General features: G+C 42.5%; 1 protein-coding gene across 2 annotated transcripts; it reads right to left on the bottom strand.

Annotated features, from left to right (window-relative positions):
• Nucleotides 1-22: 22 nt before the first annotated feature.
• fzr1b (fizzy/cell division cycle 20 related 1b) lies at nt 23-19,054 on the bottom strand. Of its 2 annotated transcripts, none has more exons than XM_052134023.1 (15): nt 18,863-19,054; nt 18,121-18,373; nt 17,851-17,952; nt 17,656-17,713; nt 8,517-8,644; nt 8,217-8,293; nt 7,941-8,046; nt 6,015-6,092; nt 5,854-5,919; nt 5,629-5,731; nt 5,358-5,539; nt 1,931-2,164; nt 1,736-1,840; nt 656-748; nt 23-486 (listed from the first exon to the last, which is right to left on the bottom strand). In XM_052134023.1, the coding sequence occupies exons 2-15, from the start codon at nt 18,193-18,195 to the stop codon at nt 445-447; spliced, it is 1,449 nt and encodes a 482-aa protein (XP_051989983.1). In that variant the 5' UTR covers nt 18,196-18,373; nt 18,863-19,054; the 3' UTR covers nt 23-444. The 2 variants fall into 2 exon arrangements, with proteins under 2 accessions (XP_051989983.1, XP_051989984.1); XM_052134024.1 differs by having other exon boundaries at nt 18,121-18,264.
• Nucleotides 19,055-21,162: the final 2,108 nt, after the last annotated feature.

Here is a 21,162-nt window from a genome sequence, read left to right as displayed (position 1 = left end):
AGAAGAGACATGATTAGTGTTTAAGTGCATTTATTTCTCACAGATATCAGGATCTGTTTTGATACACACATATATAAAATATTGAAATGTTCATAACAAGCCATTTCTGTGTAACCTCATGACCGCGAGTCATGCTAATGACAATATAGGTCATATAGATTCATTTCTCCATTAATAATTCTACTTATACAATAGCACATCTGTTTGGACATCAACAATGTACAGTAATAAGAAGAACTGACTGAATCTTGATGTAAACAACAAGTCCTTACTCGTCAGGTATATGGGCGGTTGAAATGGGAATCTTCTTTAAAAAAGTGTAGGTGGAGGAAGTGCTGGGGTCTGTCTCTTTTGGAGACTCTAGAGTTGAGGCACAGACACAGAACAGAGTCCAAGGCTTTCATTTCGGTCACGTGATTGGATGGAGTCTTCACCAGCTGCTAATTATCGTATCCTGGTGAATAGGTTCAACACTGATTTGGATTCCTAGGGACAGAAGAGCATGATGGAAGGAAGAGTGGTTTCTGTTCAAGCAAAAAAATCATCTCAGTTTTTCTTAAGCTAGCATTCAAAGTGAGAACCTATGAGAACCTCGCCCATGCAAAACTCAGGTTCTTTCTTCAAAGTAAGACTATACAACTAATAAGAGCCTGACCTTGGTGCAACGCGTTTTGCTGAAGACATTCCAGAACCTCAGCGTCTCGTCTCCTGCTCCTGTAACGATGGCCTCACCATCTGGAGACACCGCCTGAACACAACCCAATATATCCTCACAACACATTCAAGTCTAATGTGCATCGGATTTCCAAAGGGATTACACTATTGGATTACTGATCTAATTACATTTGAGTCATTTAAAATGAATCAATAATCAGATCCAGAGACATTAATGCATTAAAGGTCATGTTTACACCGGTGTTAACATCCGTCTTGGGTGACCCAGTCATAAAATGTAAGGAGAGACAGATTGTTGTTTAAAGCTGGTAGTAATGCGTCTCAAGTGTTTCCTGTCCCTACTTGTGATCAGATATCTTGGGGAGATGTATTTCCAAATTGTATTCTCACAGCAAATGTGGCATTTCGAGTGGAATCCTCATTATTTTATCGAGCTGCTGTATTGACGGACCTTCAGATGTGCAAGCTTCAAGTGAATTGTTGTGATGCATTTCGATGTTCTGTGAACGTCTAGGCTTTTTCAAAGTTTTTGATCAGAGAGCTAAACTCAAAGAGTACTATTCTTTAGGGGGCCTGGGTAGCTCAGTGAGTAAAGACACTGACTACCACACCTGGAGTCGAAAGTTCGAATCCAGGGCATGCCAAGTGACTCCAGTCAGGCTTCCTAAACAACCAATTGGCCCGGTTGCTAGGGTGGGTAGTGTCACGTTGGGTTAACCTCCTCATGGTTGCTATAATGTGGTTCTCGCGCTTGGTGGGGCCTGTGGTGAGTTGTGCATGGATGCCACGGAGAATAGCGTGAGACTCCACACACGCTAGGTCTCCACGGTAACGTGCTCAACATACCACGTGATGTGCGGATTGATGGTCTCTGACGCAACTGAGATTCGTCCTCCACCACCCGGATTGAGGTGAGTCACTATGCTACTACGAGGACATAGAGTGCTTTGGGAATTGGGCATTTCAAATTGGACTATTCTTGTACATGACATTTCAAGTGGCACTAAACAAAACTTGCATTTATAAAACTAGGCCAATATACAGTCAGGTTCCCACTCACCAAGTAGAGCACTCGGTATGAATGTCCTGTGAGCTTGGCCACCTGGGTAAGAGATGGGTATTTCCACACCAGGATCTGGTTCTGGGAGTAGCCATGTGTGCTAACCTAGTGGACCATCAAAGGTGAAAAACAAGTCAGAATGATAAATATTCACCATTTGTGTGATTGTGTGTATGTATGGCCACTTTTCCTTACCAGTTCATTGGCATGTTTGGACCAGGCCAGGTTGCAGACCTGTGAGCCGGTGTCGGTACTCTGTAGTGCCTGGCCGGTCAGTGTGTTCCAGAAACGGAGGCAGCGGTCAGCGGTTCCCCCTCCGGAGGCCAGAAGGCCGTGCTGGTGAGGAGACCAAGCGATGGCCTTCACTGCTGCCAGGTGATCGCTGTATTGCTGCATGGGTAGGAGACTGGAGCTGTTCCACACCAGTAACTACAGAGCAGTAGAGAGGAAATCAAAATGTTCAGTAGTCATCGTAATGCCGATTCATCGTAATGCTGCAAATTTTCAGTGCAAGGTTATATTAGTACATAAAGTGTGTCCTTATGAACCCCATCACAACAAAACATCATGATCTGACATTTTTTCTTGATTGTGTTGGTAAATTAGTTTTCTGCTCAATGCAAAAAAAAAAATTACCAACTAATAAGACATTGGGCTCTATTTTCGTGAGTCCAGCCTATGTGCTACGAGTATGCGCAATGTCTTCTCATTTTTATGGGAGCACTTATTCGAAGCACAATTTTCATGCAAGCGTAAAGCGCAAGTGGGCGTGTTTGCACTATCTGTGGGTGTATGCATGCATGTATGCATGCAAACTGTGGGTGTATAGTATGTAAATTAAGCCATTTTATTTTATCCCAAGAAATAGGTCATTGTGCTATGATGTTACAAAAGCAAGTCTGTTTTCAAAGTCAGTTCCTGCATTTGCAGTTTGGAGATTCCACCAGCAGGTGGTAATAAAGTTCATGTCCAAACTTGTTTCATGAAGCAAATATTTATGAGAGTTGTGTTATTATCTATAGGCCATTGTTTATTTTTCAGTTATTATTATGCTTATATTTATTTATTGTATTTATGATCAAATTTGTATTGGTATTTTTCCACTTGTTGTCATAGATTGATTAGTAAGTCACAGCAAAAGGGGCCAGTAGAAGAAGATAAAGAGGGTCAAATGTTTGGATTTGGTATGATTTTGACCACTTTCTTATTTTGATTATATTTTCATTTCGTTTGAAGAGTAATTTTAATTTTGAAATATTTTTTCAATAAATGAATAACATTTATTTCCATTATTTATTTTTTTTTTCATTTTTATGGTTTATTTTTACAGGGACAATGCACAATTAAAAGTAATTGCACCAGAATTAGCTAATAGCTAGTTTACATCTGCTGTCCCTGGACAGGTAAACAAATAAAATAACATACATTACATATACCCCACATAAAACATCACAATACATACATGTACAGAATATAAAATTTTAAACCAGAATATAAAACAGATAATGTACAACACAGTCATTAGTGGTTGCAGATCTGTTGTGATAGTAGCCAGTACTTAAGAGTGAAGTGAAGTGTGTTCCAATACAATCACTGATATGACTAGCCATGATTTTTGTGGCAGTAGATGAAAATGATTAATTATACTTTCAATTTCTATCATTTAAAAAGGCGTAAATCCAGTTCCTGATGAGAACCACATTTTCCATGCGTATGCCTGGCATTCATTCATCAAGGACGTAGTTAATGCGCAAAAGAACGTGAGTCCATAATTCTATTCTTCTAATGAATTGCATACAGTCTATTTACACTACAACTTCTTATGAATGTGCTGTCTTCATTTATATCGCTGGCGCTTGATAGGGAATTGACTACATAATAGGACACAAACCGTTCAATAACCGGAGAAGAACCTCCGAATTAAATTGCATTTGACCCAGCCCATTAGCGCTTTGCGAGAGCATTTTTGTCAAACCCACTTTCACCTAGACTTAACGTTTACCTATTGGTTTTGAAAATACCAAAACTTCATGGCCATGACCACTGACTTCATGCTTAATACTTCTGGCTCTTAAAGCAATAGTTCACTCAATTTTAATTCTCTCATCATTTACTCCTTTGGTCTATACAATGCAAGTGAATGGATGCCAAAACATTGAAGCTCCAAATATCACATAAATCAGCATAAAATTAATCCATACGACTCCAGTGTTTAAATCATTGCTTCAGAAGTGATATGATAGGTGTGGGTGAGAAGAAGATCAGTATTTAAGTCAATGTTTAATATAAATTCTCCTCTCTGCTAAGTCAATCTTCACTTTAACTTTCACATTCTTCTTTTGTTTTTGGTGATTCACATTCTTCCTGCATAGGCCCCCTACATGAGCAGGGAGAAGAATTTCAAGCAAAAAATTACTAAATATTGATCTGTTTCTCACCCACACCTATAATATCGCTTCTGGAGATTTGGATTTAACCACTGGAGTTGTGTGGATTACTTTTATGCTGCTTTTAGGAATGTCAAAATGTTGGCACCCATTCACTTGCATTGTATGGGCCTAAAGAGCTGAAATATTCTTCTTAAAATCTTAATTTGTGTTCTGCAGAAGAAAGAAAGTCATTCACATCTGGGATGGCATGAGGGTGAGTAAATGATGAGAGAATTTTCATTTTTGGGTGAATTATTCCTATAAAATTGAGCCCATTATCTCTTGGGTCATTTGTCATTGATATGGGTCATATGTCATGTGCAAGAAACAAATCAATACAAACCATACCAGCTACAATCAAGCAGAGCAAAAAAAAGAATTTTAAGCACGTCTTATAACGTGGTTCACTGTGCATGACACCGCGGAGACTCACAGCATGTGGAGGCTCATGCTACTCTCCACAATCCACATACAACTTACCACGCATCCCATTGAGAGTGAGAACCACTTAATCATGACCACAAGGAGGTTATCCCATGTGACCCTACCCTCCCTAGCAACAGAGCCAATTTGGTTGCTTAGGACACCGAATCCAGGGCACTCAGCCGAGCTACCCAGGCCCCGTATCCTTGATATTTAAATAAATGATGATTAACCAATTTCTTGCAAGATCTTTGAAACAAAGTATAGAGTAAATATATTTATGATTATATTTTAACATTTTGTATATTAAATTGTTTTATTTAATAAACTTTTACTTCCACTTTTCCAATCCAGGAGTGTGTCAATATATAAATTTACATTAGAGTAATGGATTATATTTTGCATTATAACGAGTAAAATCGGTTTTGTCAGATGAGTTGAATTTTGCATTAAAGCACGTGAATGACACACATTTTGCTTTCATTAAAGGTATACCAAAAAAAATAAATAAAAAAAATATAAATAAAAAATCACTGCTCCATGTACGGTCTGAAATGCAATTGTCCTCGTGTTCTCTAGCTGAACAGCAATTTCGTGTAAACTTCCCATCGCCTTTAAAAGAATGCAATGTGAAAGTTGTACCAAGTAACATTTATCTTTAACAACGCTATCAAGGTGAATATCAGTCACAACAATGCTGCTACAACATGGGCTTCCATATTGACTGTTTTGTGTTGAAACAGACAGACAGACATATATATGTGACTCACCTTGTTATCATTTCCTCCAGAAGCAAGGTGCTGGTGGTCAGGTGACCACTTGAGGCCACACACTTCCTGTCTGTGGCCCTGGAGGCGTCTCTCAACAGGGGAAGGCGTCCTCACATCCCTCTGCAATATTACTCTGTCCCGGCTACCTGATGACAGCTGCTCCCCGTTCCAAGCAAGCGCTCCTGGAGAGAGAAGAGAGATACTGTGTGTGACGGTGATCTGTACAATTATGCTCTGGTCTGCACTTTGATTTTAAGTAAGTGTCACAAACCTACACGTGCTGAATGTCCCTCCAAACTGGTCAGCTTCCTCCCTCCAGCTGCATCCCAAATCTGTACAAATCCCTTATGGGTCCCTACAGCCACCAAACTGCCCTGAGAGTAAGAGACGTTTGTACTGTATATCCTTTAAAAGTGCAAACTCTTATTTTTCAGGTGGCCTTCTACACATTTTTAGAAGAATATTTAAAGTTAATATAAGTTTAATTTGTACGGACCCTCTCATTCCAACAGACTGACGTGACAGAGTCTCCATCTACTGACAAGTCACACAACCTTGTCACCTGTGTAAGTTCAGAAGTGTAAAATAAAAGGCTCATTACTGACAATCACATTAAATCAGTTCTTCAGCTTTCTGTCTTTACACCTGCTCTCATACCTGACTGGTGCAGGCACTCCACAGGTAAACACAGGCTCCTAAACCAACACTCAAGAGATTTCCAGCAGACCAGTCCACCTGTTCACACCACATGTTCAAAATGTAACAATTTTTTGTATCAAACTAAATCTTATAAAATATGAATAATAAAAAAAAACACAAACTGAATAAGTGTAATATAATAATAAGATATACAGTGGCAAGAAAATGTGAACACTTGGGAATTAACTGGTTGTTCTGCATTAATTGGTCATAAAATGTGATTTCAGTCATAAGTATAGACAAACACAATGTGCTTAAGCTAAAACACACACACACACACACACACACACACACACACACACACTTATAATCTTTCATGTCTTTATTGAACACATCCCATTAAACATACACAGTGCTGTGGAAAAAGTAAGTGAACCCTTGGATTTAATAACTGGTCAATCCTCCTTTGGTAGCAATAATCTGTTCCAAGTGTTTCCAGTAGTTGCGAATTACACCTGCACAACATTCAGAAGGAATTTTGGAAAATTCTTCTTTACATATCTGCTTCAGCTCAGCCATATTCATAGGATGTCTGGTGTAAATGGTTTTCTTGAGGTCATTCCACAACATCTCTATTGGGTTAAGGTCTGGACTCTTATTGGGCCACTCCAAAAGGAGGATTTTCCTTTTTTGAAGACATTCTGTAGTGGATTTACTTCGATGTTTAGGGTCATTGTCCTGCTGCATCACCCAACGTCTACTGAGTAGACCTGACATCATCCTGCAGGATATCTTGGAATTCGTTTTTTCCCCACAATGATGGCAAGCGGTCCAGGCCCCAAAGCAGCCCCAAATCATGATGCTCCTCCACTGTTCCTCACCATTAGGATGATGATTTGATTTCATGTTGGTTTTCGATGCCCTTTTTACACCATACGTAGTGCAGCATGTTCTTCCCAAACAATTCAAGCTTAGTTTCATCGGTCCACCAAACATTTTCCCAGTAGCGTTGGGGATTGTCAAGGTGGTCTTTGGCAAACTTCAGGCATGTAGCTGTGTTTTTGTTGAAAAGCAGTGACTTCCTTCATGGTATCCTGCTATGGACACCATGCCTGTTTAAAGTTTTCCATATAGCAGGCTCATGAACAAAGATGTTAACCAGTTCCAATGATTCCTTCAAGTATTTAGCTGTCACACTAGGGTTCTTTTTACCACATTGAGCATTCTGCAGTGTGCCCTTTGAGTCATCTTGGCTGGATGGCCACTTCTAGGGAGAGTAGCCACAGTACTAAATCATCTCCATTTATAGACAATTTGTTTATCTGTGTGCAGATGAATATCTAAGCTCTTCGAGATAACTTTGCATCCCTTTACATTCTCTATCGTAGATCTTCTTAGATCTTTTATTGCAAGGCATGGTCCACGTCAGCAGATACTTCTTGTGAATAGCAAACTTAATTTTTGAGTGCTTTATAGATGTCAAAGTAGCTCTAACTGACACCTCCAATCTCTTTTCATTAACTGGATGCCAGTTTCACAAACTCCTGACTCTAATAAGCTTTTGTTGATGTCATTAGCATAAGGGTTCACATACATTTTCCAACCTACACTGTGAATGTTTGAATGATCTATTCAATATGTACAAGAACAACACAATCATTTGTGTGCTATTAGTTATAAAATAGTGTTTGTTCATTATTTTAATAGATCAAGATCAACTCAGATTTGAAGACAAATAGAAAATGTATACTGTACATAAATGCAGGGTTCACATACTTTTTCTTGCCACTGTATAATATAATAAGATAAATGGCATTGCATATTTACACATTTATCAACAGTGCACTATAGATGAAGTGATATCTTTATTACGGAGACTATAATTATATTATCTTAATATTATTATAATTTTTTTAAACAAGGAGCTTTGTAACTGAAGTGTACCAGGTTAAGATAGAAGTCATCCTGCAACTCAGGTGCATCAAGAACCTTGAATGGGATCTTGGAAATCTTGCGTGCTGGCTTTCGAGGTGAACGTAACAATTTGTGACTGCAAAAATGTACAAACACTTCAATCCAGGCATTGGTGTTCATATGTAATAAATACATTTTATATGGACAAAAAACAATCACAATGAGTGCAATTCTGTTTTTTGTGATCTTAACTTTTAACTTTTATAATAATATTTACAAATTAATGAGTTTAGAGAGGGATGATACCTTTTGTTACTGAGAGGAGAGAGGGAATATGGGGAGATTTCATTGTCAAAAGGCACTCTATTTGTGTGGATGGTGTACTGGGAGGAAAAAAGACAAACAAAAGAAAAATGTAATTAATTCTAGTCCTTATATAACAAAAGATATGGAGAACAAAGATGGTGTATTATGGAGCAGACAGCCTCTCAGCAACATTCTCCAGTGAAAACTGTATTGTTTTTTACATGAAAATACGGGCTCGTTTAGGCCAAACTGCAGGCTTCATCATGTGTGCTCTATCATTTGTGTGGTCAATCGGCTCACCCTAAAGAGGCTGTGCATGTCGTGTGTGAGGATGGTGTGCCAGCGCTCATCGGTGTGAGGATCGGGCACAGTTTCGATCCCTGCTCCCAACAGTTCATTCCTCAGCAGTGCATCATATGCCACAGCATCTGTTAAAGATAATATTGATATGGGTCAAGATCATATATACATAATCTCTCTCTCTTAAAAGGGATAGTTCACCCAAAAATGAAAATTCTCTCATCATTTACTCACCCTCATAACATCCCAGATGTGTATAACTTTCTTCTGTTGAACACAAACAAATAGTTTTTAGAAGAATATCTCAAATCTGTAGGTCCATAACATTTTTACATTTTGAAGCTCCAAAATCCATAAAAACCACATAAAAGTAATCTATAAAACTCCAGTGGTTTAATCCATGTCTTCAATAGCACTGTGAAACAGATCAATATATATGTCCCATAAATCCGTTTTTATATTCTCCTCCCTGCCCAGTAAGTGGCAATATGCACGAAAAATGCAAATCACCAAAACCAAAAGACAAATGGTGAAAGTAAAAATTTATAGTAAAAAAAGGACTTAAATATTGATCTGTTTCTCACACACACCTATCATATCACTTCTGAAGACATGGATTAAACCACTGGAGTCTTCTGGATTACTATTATGCTGCCTTTATGTGCTTTTTGATTTTCATAGTTTTGGTCACCATTCACTCGTATTGTATGGAACTACAGAGCTGAAATATTCTTCTAAAAATCTTTGTGTTCTGCAAAAGACAGAAATTCATGCTCATATGAGATGGCATGAGGGTGATTAAATGATGAAGAGAATTTTCATTTTTGGGTGAACTAATCCTGTAACCTCTTAGCATCATTCAATGTGTAATTTACTGTAGGATGATTACAGTACTGTTTATTTGATTGCCCTAAACAAGCTTGTTATGATACATATAATCAGGGTGACTTATTTACAGCTGTCCTTCAATATTTAAAAAATGTATGGAAATTTTATTCATTCAATAAATATTTAATTGGTTTACATTTATTTAAATACATATAGATTATCATAGTTATAAATATATAATGGATTTTCATATCGAAGTCTGTTTCAATGTGTCCTTCATATAACAACAAGAAACTAGATCAACAAAAAGGTTTGTTTACGTTTAAAAAAGTTGACAGTTAGAGTTTGAATTAATGAGCAGTCCGTTGGCCTGTTTAAACATTCCATCAGTGCAAGTCTGTGATTTGGGGATTTTATTTTTCTGAATTTCACGTTTTGAAGTTTCATTCAAATTAATTAAATGAATTCATAGAATGTTAATAAAAAAAATATAATAGAACAATTGCATTTCAACATTCCATCGCTTTTTTTTTTATCACATAAATTGGTCGTGTGAAGATCCTTTTTTGTTTTACATTCAAACATTCATAATTTAGTCATTTATAATATATTTCACTAAAACTTGACTTAAAATAAGAAATATTACATGTTGTTGTGTATCTTGATTTTTAGCATTTATTATATAGCCTGTTAGATTATTGTGTTATAACTTATTAACTTATTTTATGTCATCTTGAGACCCATTTGGAAGCATGCTGTGGCCCCTTAGTGGGCCTCGACCCCCTGGTTGAGAACCACTGCTCTAAAGAACAACTGGTAACACTCACACCCTGTCTACACTGGATGCAAGAGTTGTGTCAAAAGCAATAGAACCGATTATAATCAACGATGCTGTCTACCATGGAAGCGTTTTTTGCGGCGCGGCGTGTTGCGCAAACACATTTCCCGTTCCATTTCCGCTGCTACTGTCAACAACACAGATAAATGGTTTAGAATGTTTGTGTTGACACGCTGTGTCGCATCAACGGATGCACCCGGTGTAAACAGGACAGCACCATAAACTATCAAACAGTCTTTACATTTGAAATATTCATGAATGAATCCATTTTGCATTGGGCCAAAATGCTTTTAACTGCCCCATCCTTCAATAACAGTTCCTTTGCAAAGCTTTAATAGATTTTATGACATTTCACAAACAATCCACATTGATATGAGCTGAAAAAACATGCAATCCATGCTGAAATATATGGAATACACTGCCACATCCAGTTTCCTGTATCATCCTGCACTGAAATGCACATCACCAGAAACGCATCTAAAAACAGTCAGAGATGTCCATCCAGTGCATATTTTTATACACCAACAATTAAAAATAGCGCAGTTGGGAGAAAGAACACGCATGATGCGTTTGTGCTCAAAACATCGAGAGGCAGCAGCTGAATGACAGAGAATTGCTTTTCCTTTTCAGAGTTGTAACTTGACACCACATCTTTTTAAAAGCAGCCCGAGATGTGAATCAAGGGGTCAAAGAAATCGAATCGGTTACCTAATGTAACCTCGGTTCTCTCTAGATGAGGGAACGAGTATTGCATAAGCTAGCTTACGCTACGGGAAAGATTCATCTTTTCTGAGATATTGAAGCCAAAAAATTATCCTTAATTTTTGTATCCATTGTCAACGCAGTGCGGCAGCTGCAGACCTTGAGCGGGCTATCTAGCGAGCTCATAGGTTGCTCTGCGGCAAACGCTGCAGCCTATAGACGAGCTTGGGCGAACTCGCATCCAATGAGAGGCGTCCGCACGCTCACTGCATCAAAGCCCGCCAAAATGGGCGTGACTAGAGTGCATATAAGCATAGTTCGTAGGCTGGAACCCTGGTTTTCATTGACTGAAGCGAAAAGTCGCTCGTGGCGCGAGCACGGCCGGCTACGCAATACTCGTTCCCTCATCTAGAGAGAACCGAGGTTACATTAGGTAACCGATACGTTCTCTTACGAGAGGTTCTTTTGACGCGTATGCAGCAGCAATAGCGTCCACTATCCATCTAGATAGTGTCTGTTTCGAGGCGGCGAGACCTTTGGTGCGCCCTCCGAACGAAACAAAAAGCTGCTCAGAGCGTCTGAAAGCGGCGGAGCGCGCAGTATACAATCTCAGTGCTCTGACCGGGCAAAGGAGATTGGCGTCGCGTTCGCTATCGGGTGCTGGCAGCGCCGATAGGGAAATGACCTGTGCTCTGAAAGGAGTACCGATCACCTTGGGAACATAGCCGTGTCTAGGCTTTAAAATGACCTTGGAGTCACTTGGTCCAAACTCAAGACACGCAGCGCTGACAGACAGCGCGTGAAGGTCTCCCACACGTTTGACTGATGACAGGGCAGTCAGAAAAACGGTTTTGAGTGAAAGGTATTTCAAATCCACGGATTGAAGTGGTTCGAAAGGGGGGGCTTTCATAGTTTCGAGAACTATAGAAAGATCCCAGATAGGAACTGATGGGGGGCGCGGGGGGTTCATCCTTCTAGCTCCCCTGAGGAAGCGGATGACCAGCTCGTTTTTACCCCATGACTGGCCGTGCAGGGGTTCAGCGAACGCCGCAATGGCCGCCACATACACTTTGAGCATGGATGGGGATCTGCCCTTATCCAGCAGCTCTTGTAGAAATATGAGCAGCGACGACACCCCACATGTCCGCGGGTCCAGGTCTCTGTCGGTGCACCATTTTGAGAACACAGACCATTTTGACGCATAGAGTCTTCTTGTGGAAGGGGCTCTAGCGTGTATGATGGTGTTTATTACTCCTTCTGGCAGAGCGACGGGTAGTCGTTGATCACCCACGCATGCAGCGCCCAGCGCTCTGGGTGGGGATGCCAGATTGTGCCGCGAGCTTGAGAGAGGAGATCTGCTCTCACTGGGATGGGCCACGGCGCTGTCAGTGACAGCTGCGTAAGCTCCGGGAACCATGTCTGATTCTCCCAACGCGGGGCTATGAGGAGCACCGAGTGACGCGTTTCCTGATCCTCTGCATTACCTGTGGCAATAGCGAGACAGGAGGGAAGGCGTAAAGCGGGCGTCTGGGCCAGTCCTGGGCCAGCTGCGTCCTCGCTTCGAGAAAAATATTGGGCAGTGAGAGTTCTCTTTGGACGCTAAAGAGGTCTAGCTCTGCTCTGCCGAATAGGTGCCATAACATCTGGACTGTTTGAGCGTGCAGGGACCATTCCCTGGGGAATATTGTCTCTGGACAGTCTGTCCGGGCCGTCGTTCAGGTGGCCTGGCACGTGCGTCGCCCTCAGCGGCGCAGGTGGCACTGGGACCAACTCAGTATGCGTTTCGTCAGATGGAAGAGGTTCCTGGATCTGACACTGCCCTGACGGTTTAGGTAGGATACCACAGATCTGTTGTCCGAACGGACCAGGACGTGGTGACCCTGAATGACCGGGAGAAAGCGCACGGCGTGCACTCGACCGCTATCATTTCCAGACAATTTATGTGAAGGAGCTTTTCCTGAACTGACCATAGGCCGAAAACCGGAGAGCCCTCGCAGACCGCGCCCCAACCCGTGTTGGACGCGTCTGTCGAGATGACTTTTCGGCGAGATACAGCTCCCATTGTCACTCCCCGCTGATACCATTTGGCCACTGTCCAGGGCTGCAGAGCTGATATACAGGTCTGAGTCACCTTGATGGGCTGGCGGCCTGTGGCCCAAGCCCGGCGAGATGCGCAGGTGTTTAGCCAATGCTGAAGCGGGCGCATGTGCAGTAAACCCAGCTGAAGTACTGCTGCGGCTGAGGCCATGTAACCTAGCACTCTCTGGAATTTCTTCAGAGGCGTGAGGCTGTTCATCTGAAAAGATGATGTGTAGATAAGCGAGCCGTCATTGCCACGGAGTCTAGTTCTATTCCAAGGAAGGAAATTGTCTGACTGGGCTGTAGTGAGCTCTTGGTCCAATTGACTGCAAGACCCAAACTGTTCAGATGGCTGAGGAGAACTGCTCTGTGAGACAGAAGCTCCATATGTGACTGAGCCATAATCAGCCAGTCGTCCAAATAGTTCAGAATTCGCAAACCCTGAATCCGCAGGGGTGCGAGCGCCGCATCCATGCACTTCGTGAAAGTACAGGGTGCTAAGGACAGGCCGAACGGAAGGACGGTGTATTGATAAACCTGGCCGTCGAGGCGAATCTCAAGAATGGCCTGTGACGGGATTTATCTGAATCTGAAAGTATGCATCTTTCAGATCGAGAGAAATAAACCAGTCCCCTGGCACACATGAGCGAGGAGTTTCCTGATTGTAAGCATTTTGAACGGTCTTTTGCAAGCACCTTGTTCAAAACCCTGAGATCTAATATGGGTCTGAGGCCGCCGTCTTTCTTGGGAACAAGAAAATAACGGCTGTAAATCCCCGACTCGCTCAGAGAGGGTGGCACTTTTCTATGGCCCTTTTGCACAGAAGGCTTGCTATTTCTGAACGAAGCATGCACGCTGCTTCCGTGTTCACAGTGGTTTCGAGCCGCGCTCTGAAGCGAGGAGGGCGGCGATCGAACTGTAGCAAATAGCCCTGTTGTATTGTGCTTAACACCCACTTGGATATCCCTGGAATAGCTTACCACGCTTTGAAGCGTAACGCTAGAGGGTGAATGGCCAATTCGCTCTGATTGCCACACACAGAGCGCTGAACAAAATGTGTGAGCGCGTTTAGTGTGTTCATGCATGATTGCTCGCAGACAGTTTTTGTGAGTGACTTCCCGATTGGAATGAATGGGGAAAGAGTCACATCTGTTACGTGATGCGCAAACATAGTCATGGGCACGGGACTTACACACAGAGGAATGTTTGCTGGCCGTGTAACAGAGCGGGCAGAGAATGGACGCGCGCACGTATTCGTGGGCGCATTTATTGACTCTAGCGGTCGAGCGGTTCGTAACCGCTTTATGTGAGCGTGCTCTGGTGGGGACACGAGACATGCAGTGCTTGTGTGCAGAAGTGAACACTGTATTGTGGGCACATTTTCTACACATAGGGCTGGTCGTGTGACAGAGCGGGCAGAGAATGGGCGCGCGACGCATTTGTGGGCGCCTTCATTGACTCTGACGCTCGAGCGGTTCAGTAACCGCTTTATGAGAGCGTGCTCTGATAGGGGCACGGGATGTGTTATGCTTGTGTGTAGGGGCGAACACTGGGTTGTGGGCACTTTTTCTACACATAAGACATGTTTGCTCTTTACAAGATTTATTTGGGTCGCCGTGAAAACGGCATTTGAGTGCAGGCAAGCGGGCAGTGTCACCGGCTTGTTGGCTGCTAAATTCACCACTGTAGTAGCCTGAGAGAAGGGGACTGACAGGGGCAAAGCTTTGACGGTGGTCCGGCCGCGGCGGACTGAGCCGTCATTTGTTCAACAAAGTTAGGAAGACTTCGGTTGCTCTGGTTTCAGCGTTACCTTAAATCGAGGCCCGCGGGGGGGGCGGCGGTCTGCGGCGGCTGTCTGAGCGCGATCGAGGGCGGCCGCCCTGTCGACGCTGAGAAGTCTGAGATTGTTGAGCTGGGCGCTGTGAAGAGGCTCGTGCAGGAGGCTGATCACGTGAGCGGCCTGCAGAGGAGTTAGCGCGACGCGGCAGGAAGAGATTCATGGCCTGAGTGGCTTTCTGGACTTCTGAGAAGCGGTCAACAATGCCACTCACCGCGGAGCCGAAGAGACCGGTCGGAGAGAGCGGTGCGTTGAGGAACGTGGAGCGCTCTGCTTCTCCCATGTCGGCTAGCGTTAGCCACAGGTGTCTCTCGGTCACAGTCAGCGAGGCCATGCACTTCCCTAGGGCTTGAGCTGCACCTTTGGTAGCCGAAGGGCGAGGTCTGTCGCGCCAGTAGATCAGTAACAGCCTCTGGGTGCCTGCCTTTCTCATCCCACTCCGAAGAAGGTCCGCTTGTAGGATCTGTAAAACGGCCATGGAGTGCAGAGCAGATGCGGCTTGGCCGGCGGCGGAATAGGCGCGGCCAACATAGGCGGAAGTCGCTCTGCAGGCCTTAGACGGGAGCACAGGCTTAGACCGCCATCTCGCGGAGGGCGGGCAAAGGTGTGCTGCTACCGAGTCCTCGACCGGGGGGATGGAGGAGTAGCCTCTCTCGGTGGCGCCGTCCACCGACGCGAGAGGTGGAGACGTGGGAACGGGTCCTGGAGGAGCGTTCCACGACTTTGCAAGCTCCGTGTGTAGTTCCGGCAGGAATGGAGCGGCCCGGGCCGCGTGTGTAGAGCGGCGATGGCTTTGAAGAAAGCAGCCGTCGAGTCTGTTGGGTGCCTGCTCAGGGGGCGGTGACCACTCGAGCCCGAGGCGGTCGACGGCCTGTGTGAGGAGGCGTGTTAATTCCCCTTCGACTCCGGCGCGGGTCCTGCTGGATTCCTGGGCCGAGGAGGAGGCTTGGGAGCCTGACCACTCCTCGCTGTCCGAAGCCATGATGGAACAGCAGGCCTTATCCTCCACCTCGTCATCCGAGATGGCAGCAGTGCGGCCGCTCGGCGGCAACTGAGCGTCCCGGGGGTGAAAACGATGCTCGAGGGAGAGGCTCCGGCGAGGCAGTCGCTTCAACCACAGTTTCCGGCAGCCTTTGGGAGCGGCGCTTCTTTCTGCGCGGTGGAATGTAAGGTGGCGCGGCGGCTTCTGCTTTGAGCGCTTCGAGTCGAGCCCGCAGGGTCGACATCGGTAGCTCCTCGCAGAAATCGCATCCGCCCTCAGCGAGGGCGAGCTCTGCGTGCCCCAGTCCCAGGCAGAGAGCGCAGATGATGTGGCGGTCTCCGGTGCTGAGAAGGGCGCGACATGAGGCGCAAGTGGAACGAGGCATCTTTAAAAAGACGTTCGATACTCTTTTGTGAAGTTCGCTGAGGAACTTAGCTTGCTCTAAAAAAGGATACGTCGCCGGATGGCGTAGCTCGCAGGATGGCTGAAGGTGGCGAAGACGGCCGGCTTCTTCGAGCGCTGTCCACGCTTGCTAGATGCCCCTCGAACGGCGACGCGGCTTCCAGTTCAGAGATGCGAAGAGCTTCGCTGAAGAGATTAAAATCAGGGTTCCAGCCTACGAACTACGCTTATATGCACTCTAGTCACGCCCATTTTGGCGGGCTTTGATGCAGTGAGCGCGCAGACGCCTCTCATTGGATGCGAGTTCGCCCAAGCTCGTCTATAGGCTGCAGCAGTTGCCGCAGAGCAACCTATGAGCTCGCTAGATAGCCCGCTCAAGGTCTGCAGCTACCGCACTCGTTGACAATGGATACAAAAATTAAGGATAATTTTTTGGCTTCAATATCTCAGAAAAGATTAATCTTTCCCGTAACGTAAGCTAGCTTACGCAATACGAGCGAACCTCTCGTAAGAGAACTGTCTGTACATGTTTAAATACAAAAATAATTTAAAATAGTCCAGATGGGTCCCAAAAGGTGTTCAGGAATAGTGAAGCATAGTAGGCCTATGTCCTGCTGTCTCTCTCTTTGAGTAAGAACTGAAGCACCAGTGGGCGGGGCCAAGGGTGTGTCGATGTAAAAGTAGGCTTTAAAGTTTTTGATCTGTAGAGGTGGTCATGAATTAATGTACCCCTAGTGACATAGGGTAGTCACTGAAGTAGAGAAAGAGGTGTTTTTGCAGCTTGGTTTCAATAAACGCTTTTATTGCATTGGGGATTATGTTTAGAGTTCTGAAATGTACTGTATGTTTTTATAGCAGAAACACCTCTTATATGTCAAAATATATATTACATGTCATGAGTAATCAAATAAATCTATTTCAACACACACGGAGCACGTGATGCTCTTAATGAAGTGATTTTAAGCAAATGAGCGGATTCACACATTCACTGTAAAGAGTGCAGCACATGCAGACAGTATATTTATTTAATTAAATCACATCCATTTGCGACTTAGTTACACTAGGATCTATCATGATTTGAATTAGATTAATTGTGCATTAATTTCTTCCCAAATATATAAAATTTGTGAAAGCAGTCTTGTGTCAGTCAGATATCAAATTGAGTCGGTGCTCAGTACTACTGGTACTGCATAAACACTGGTAAAGTGACTGGTATATTTTTTTATTTCAGTATCGACTTGGTACCGGGATACAAGTACTTTTAACATCTTTAGTCCAATCAGTTAGAAGAGACATGGCACAATACGTCAGAACAGTCTGAAGGTCTGTGTCAAGTTTGGTGGGATTTTGTAAAAACCCTTATTCAACAGTATGTTGAAATGTTGAAATCTGCACACAGGACATGAAATTACCCGATAGAACACCCGTAAATATAAAAGGAGACGCAGAAACAAAAAGATCCAAACCTCACCTTTCCCTGTGTCTGTGTCCTTTGACCGATGATTCTGATTTGGCGAACAACAGTTCTCCTACAAACAACAAATTAAAAAAAATATGAATGTGAATGCACGTGAAATGCATTTACAGGCTTCAATCATTCTTTTTGTCTGGGTGAGATGGGTTGTGACAAATGATCTTAGAGCAGCTCATATAAATGGTGACTTACATTGGCATAGTGGAAGTTTATGCACCAATTGCTCCCGGCACGTATGGGGATAAATCTGTCTCCTGATTTGACTGTAACCGGACTGCACGTTGCATACCCTGACTGCATGAGCAGAAACAGACAATCATCATACATAATGTTTGTGTTTGAATTCAACTGTACAAGCTGATTATTTGTTTTAAATTCTAAGAATATTTTATACGGTCCAAGAAAATGACCCCTTAAGGCAAAAAAATAAACCTTAATCTAAAGATGTTTTTGTACACTTACTTTGGACGGGTGGCTTTCTGGGAAGTTCTGGTGGTTGATTTGCCTTAACAGCCGCCTTTCATAGTCCTGGTCCATTTCCACTGAAACCTATTCTCTCAGTCTCTCCCTCAGTCTGCAGACGAGGGTCCTCCCAGGTCTCCCATCCTTATAGGAAAATGATGCATCCATGAGTGGATAAAACTATACTCATAATGCTTTACCTCCTGTAGGCGGCTCAAATCTGCTCCAATGACAGCTGTCATTAAAGGTCAATCTGTCATCAATCAAAACAGATTGGTCAGTCACATACACCCACAAAATCCTTCCCTCTACTATAAACTCTGTAATATCTATATATCAGTGTTTTACCTTTTGATTGACACATTGTGACCTGCATTTAGGTAAAACAACTAACTGGATTGTTAAAACCTGATATTCATGACTGATAACAACAAACACCACATTTACCAGTTTAGCAATGTAAAAAACACATTGGTTATGTATTTCAAGTGCATTGTTATTATTATTATTATTATTCTAGTAATAGATTAAAGAGGCATTACTAACAGCTGGAGGGTTGTAAGCACACATGCAGTATGTAATCAGTTGCCATGGCAGCTCGAATAGCAACACAGAGCTAACAGGGGCTTTGAAATTAACATTATATCTTACAAACATTACTACAAGATAACCACGGTTTTCCTGAGTAGATGCGAAATGGAAAACCTTGAGATTTCGTATTAATAAAGAAAATAAATCTTACCTTCTGCACAAGTGCTCACGAAACACACATATTGAGGGTGCGAAATTATCGTCTAAGCATCAACTTCTTGTTTTCTCGCCACTGCAACAAAGTATTAACGGTGGTTTTGTAAAATACTTTCATTTGTTCAGTGTTGAAAAATAATGGCAGAATAATTGAGAAGAGGGCATCAACGTTAACGTTCATGTCAAGATGGCGAGGAAATCAGCTGTGAAGAGTGTAATTCCGCTCACATCCAGAGGAGGCGCACTGCGACGCTCTCATCTCTGTCAACAGGGACTGACCTGCTGGACTGTAGTAGTGAACATACACTGCCTGGACCAAAAAGTTAAAAGAACTGGCAACAGTTCTTTTAACCCTAACTGATGCAGTGTGTTGCTTCTCATTTCTTAAACATTTTGGACTGTGGAGCAATGGAAAAAGGTAATGTGGTCTGATGAGTCCAGATTTATCCTATTCCAAAGCGATGGGCACGTTACAGTAAGAAGGTAAGGGCATGAAGCTATTCAGCCATCATGCATAGTGCCACTAAGCCTCTGGAGACAGTGTAATGATTTGGGGTTGCTTCAATTGGTCAGGTCTAGGCTCAGCAACGTTATGCGGCTATAAAATTAAGTCAGCTGACTACCTGAATGTACTGAATGACCAGGTTATCCGATCAATTGATTTTTTCTTCCCAAGGCATGGGCATATTCCATGATGATAATGCCAATAATCCATAAATCTATAAGACTCCAGTGGTTTAATCCATGTCTTCAGAAGCGATATGATAGGTGTGGGTGAGAAACAGATCAATATTTAAGTACTTTTTTTACTCTAAATCTCCACTTTGACTTTCACATTCTTCTTCTTTTGTTTTTGGTGATTCACATTTTTTGTACCTATCACCACCTACTAGGCAGGTAGAAACATTTATAGTTAAGGACTTAAATATGTATCTGTTTTTCACCCACACCTATCATATTTCTTCTGAAGACATGGATTAAATTGTCATATGGATCACTTTTATGCTGCCTCATTGTGCTTTTTGGAGTTGCAAAGTTTTGGTCACCCTTCACTTGCATTTTATTGACCTACAGAGCTGAAATATTCTTCTAAAATCTTTGTTTGTGTTCAGCAGAAGAAAAAGTCACATCTAGGATGGCATGGTAATGGTGAGAGAATAAATTTTTGGATGAACTATCCCTTTAAGCAGTAAGAGCAGTAGCCTACAGTGTGATGTGTTATACTTCATCTAAAACTATTTAAAATAATATTTACCTATTTATTTTATTATTATTGTGCATGCAATTTTTATTTCTCACATTAACCCTAGAACATATATGTAACTTAACCCCCTTAAATATAAATGTGGGTCAAAAAAGACCCATGGCAAATCTAGATGCTTAATCTTTATAAATCCACTTTTTTTTTTTAAGGAAAATACAATTTTTATTATAATTTTATTAGTAATTAAAAAATGTTAATAGTACAAATATATTTTATTACATTCTGAAGTTTCAGAGACATTTAAAATGGAGTAGGAGTTTTTGGTGAAAGTGTAAAACTGCCTGTATTACAGAAACACTGGCAATTTCCCTGTTTGGTGGTAAAATATGAAATGTCTCAACAACTCACAAAAACACATACATAAATGTACAATGAACCAGGATGTTGTTGTTGTTGTTCTTTTCTTTTTTATATAAAACTTGTAAAATGACAAAACACTCTATATTGCTGAATGACAATCTATATTACTCTATGAGCTATATTTGTTGTTTGAGGTGGTGGGGCATACTAATAAAGGAAAAGATGCCGGTTCAGATACACTAAGAAGTGGTCCAGGAGCTATGATCATTGTGTCCTTGCTGTGAACAAGGCATCTAATCTCAGGATGCTCCATGAGGACTGTCTCTGTAATAGACATTTATATGGGACCCACACATGCATTCAAGGGGTAGTAATGCAAATTAATTTATAATTAATAAAATGGAAATGTTATTCACCAACCATTCAAAGGCTGTATCTAACTGCTTGCAGACAATACAAATTTGCAACAGGCAACATTCAGAGTGTGTTCTATTGGAAAATAGCTTGGCGCTTATAGAAGATGTGAGAAGAAGTGTGACATCTACTGGAGGCCAAGTGTCAAAATGTACCACTTTAACAGAAAGCTATACACTAAAAAGTAAAGGAAGCAGATATTGGTTCACATGATTGCCACTTTAAACAGGCCTCCTGTGATCGGAGGCAACAGCATTGTACATTTCAATTGCACTAGCGTATTGAACGCTGAACTTGGACTATCCCTTTTTCATTTT

This window comes from Xyrauchen texanus, chromosome 9 (genome assembly GCF_025860055.1).
Source record: "Xyrauchen texanus isolate HMW12.3.18 chromosome 9, RBS_HiC_50CHRs, whole genome shotgun sequence".
In the NCBI taxonomy this organism is placed as follows: domain Eukaryota; kingdom Metazoa; phylum Chordata; class Actinopteri; order Cypriniformes; family Catostomidae; genus Xyrauchen; species Xyrauchen texanus.
This window is presented reverse-complemented; position numbering and strand designations above follow the sequence as displayed.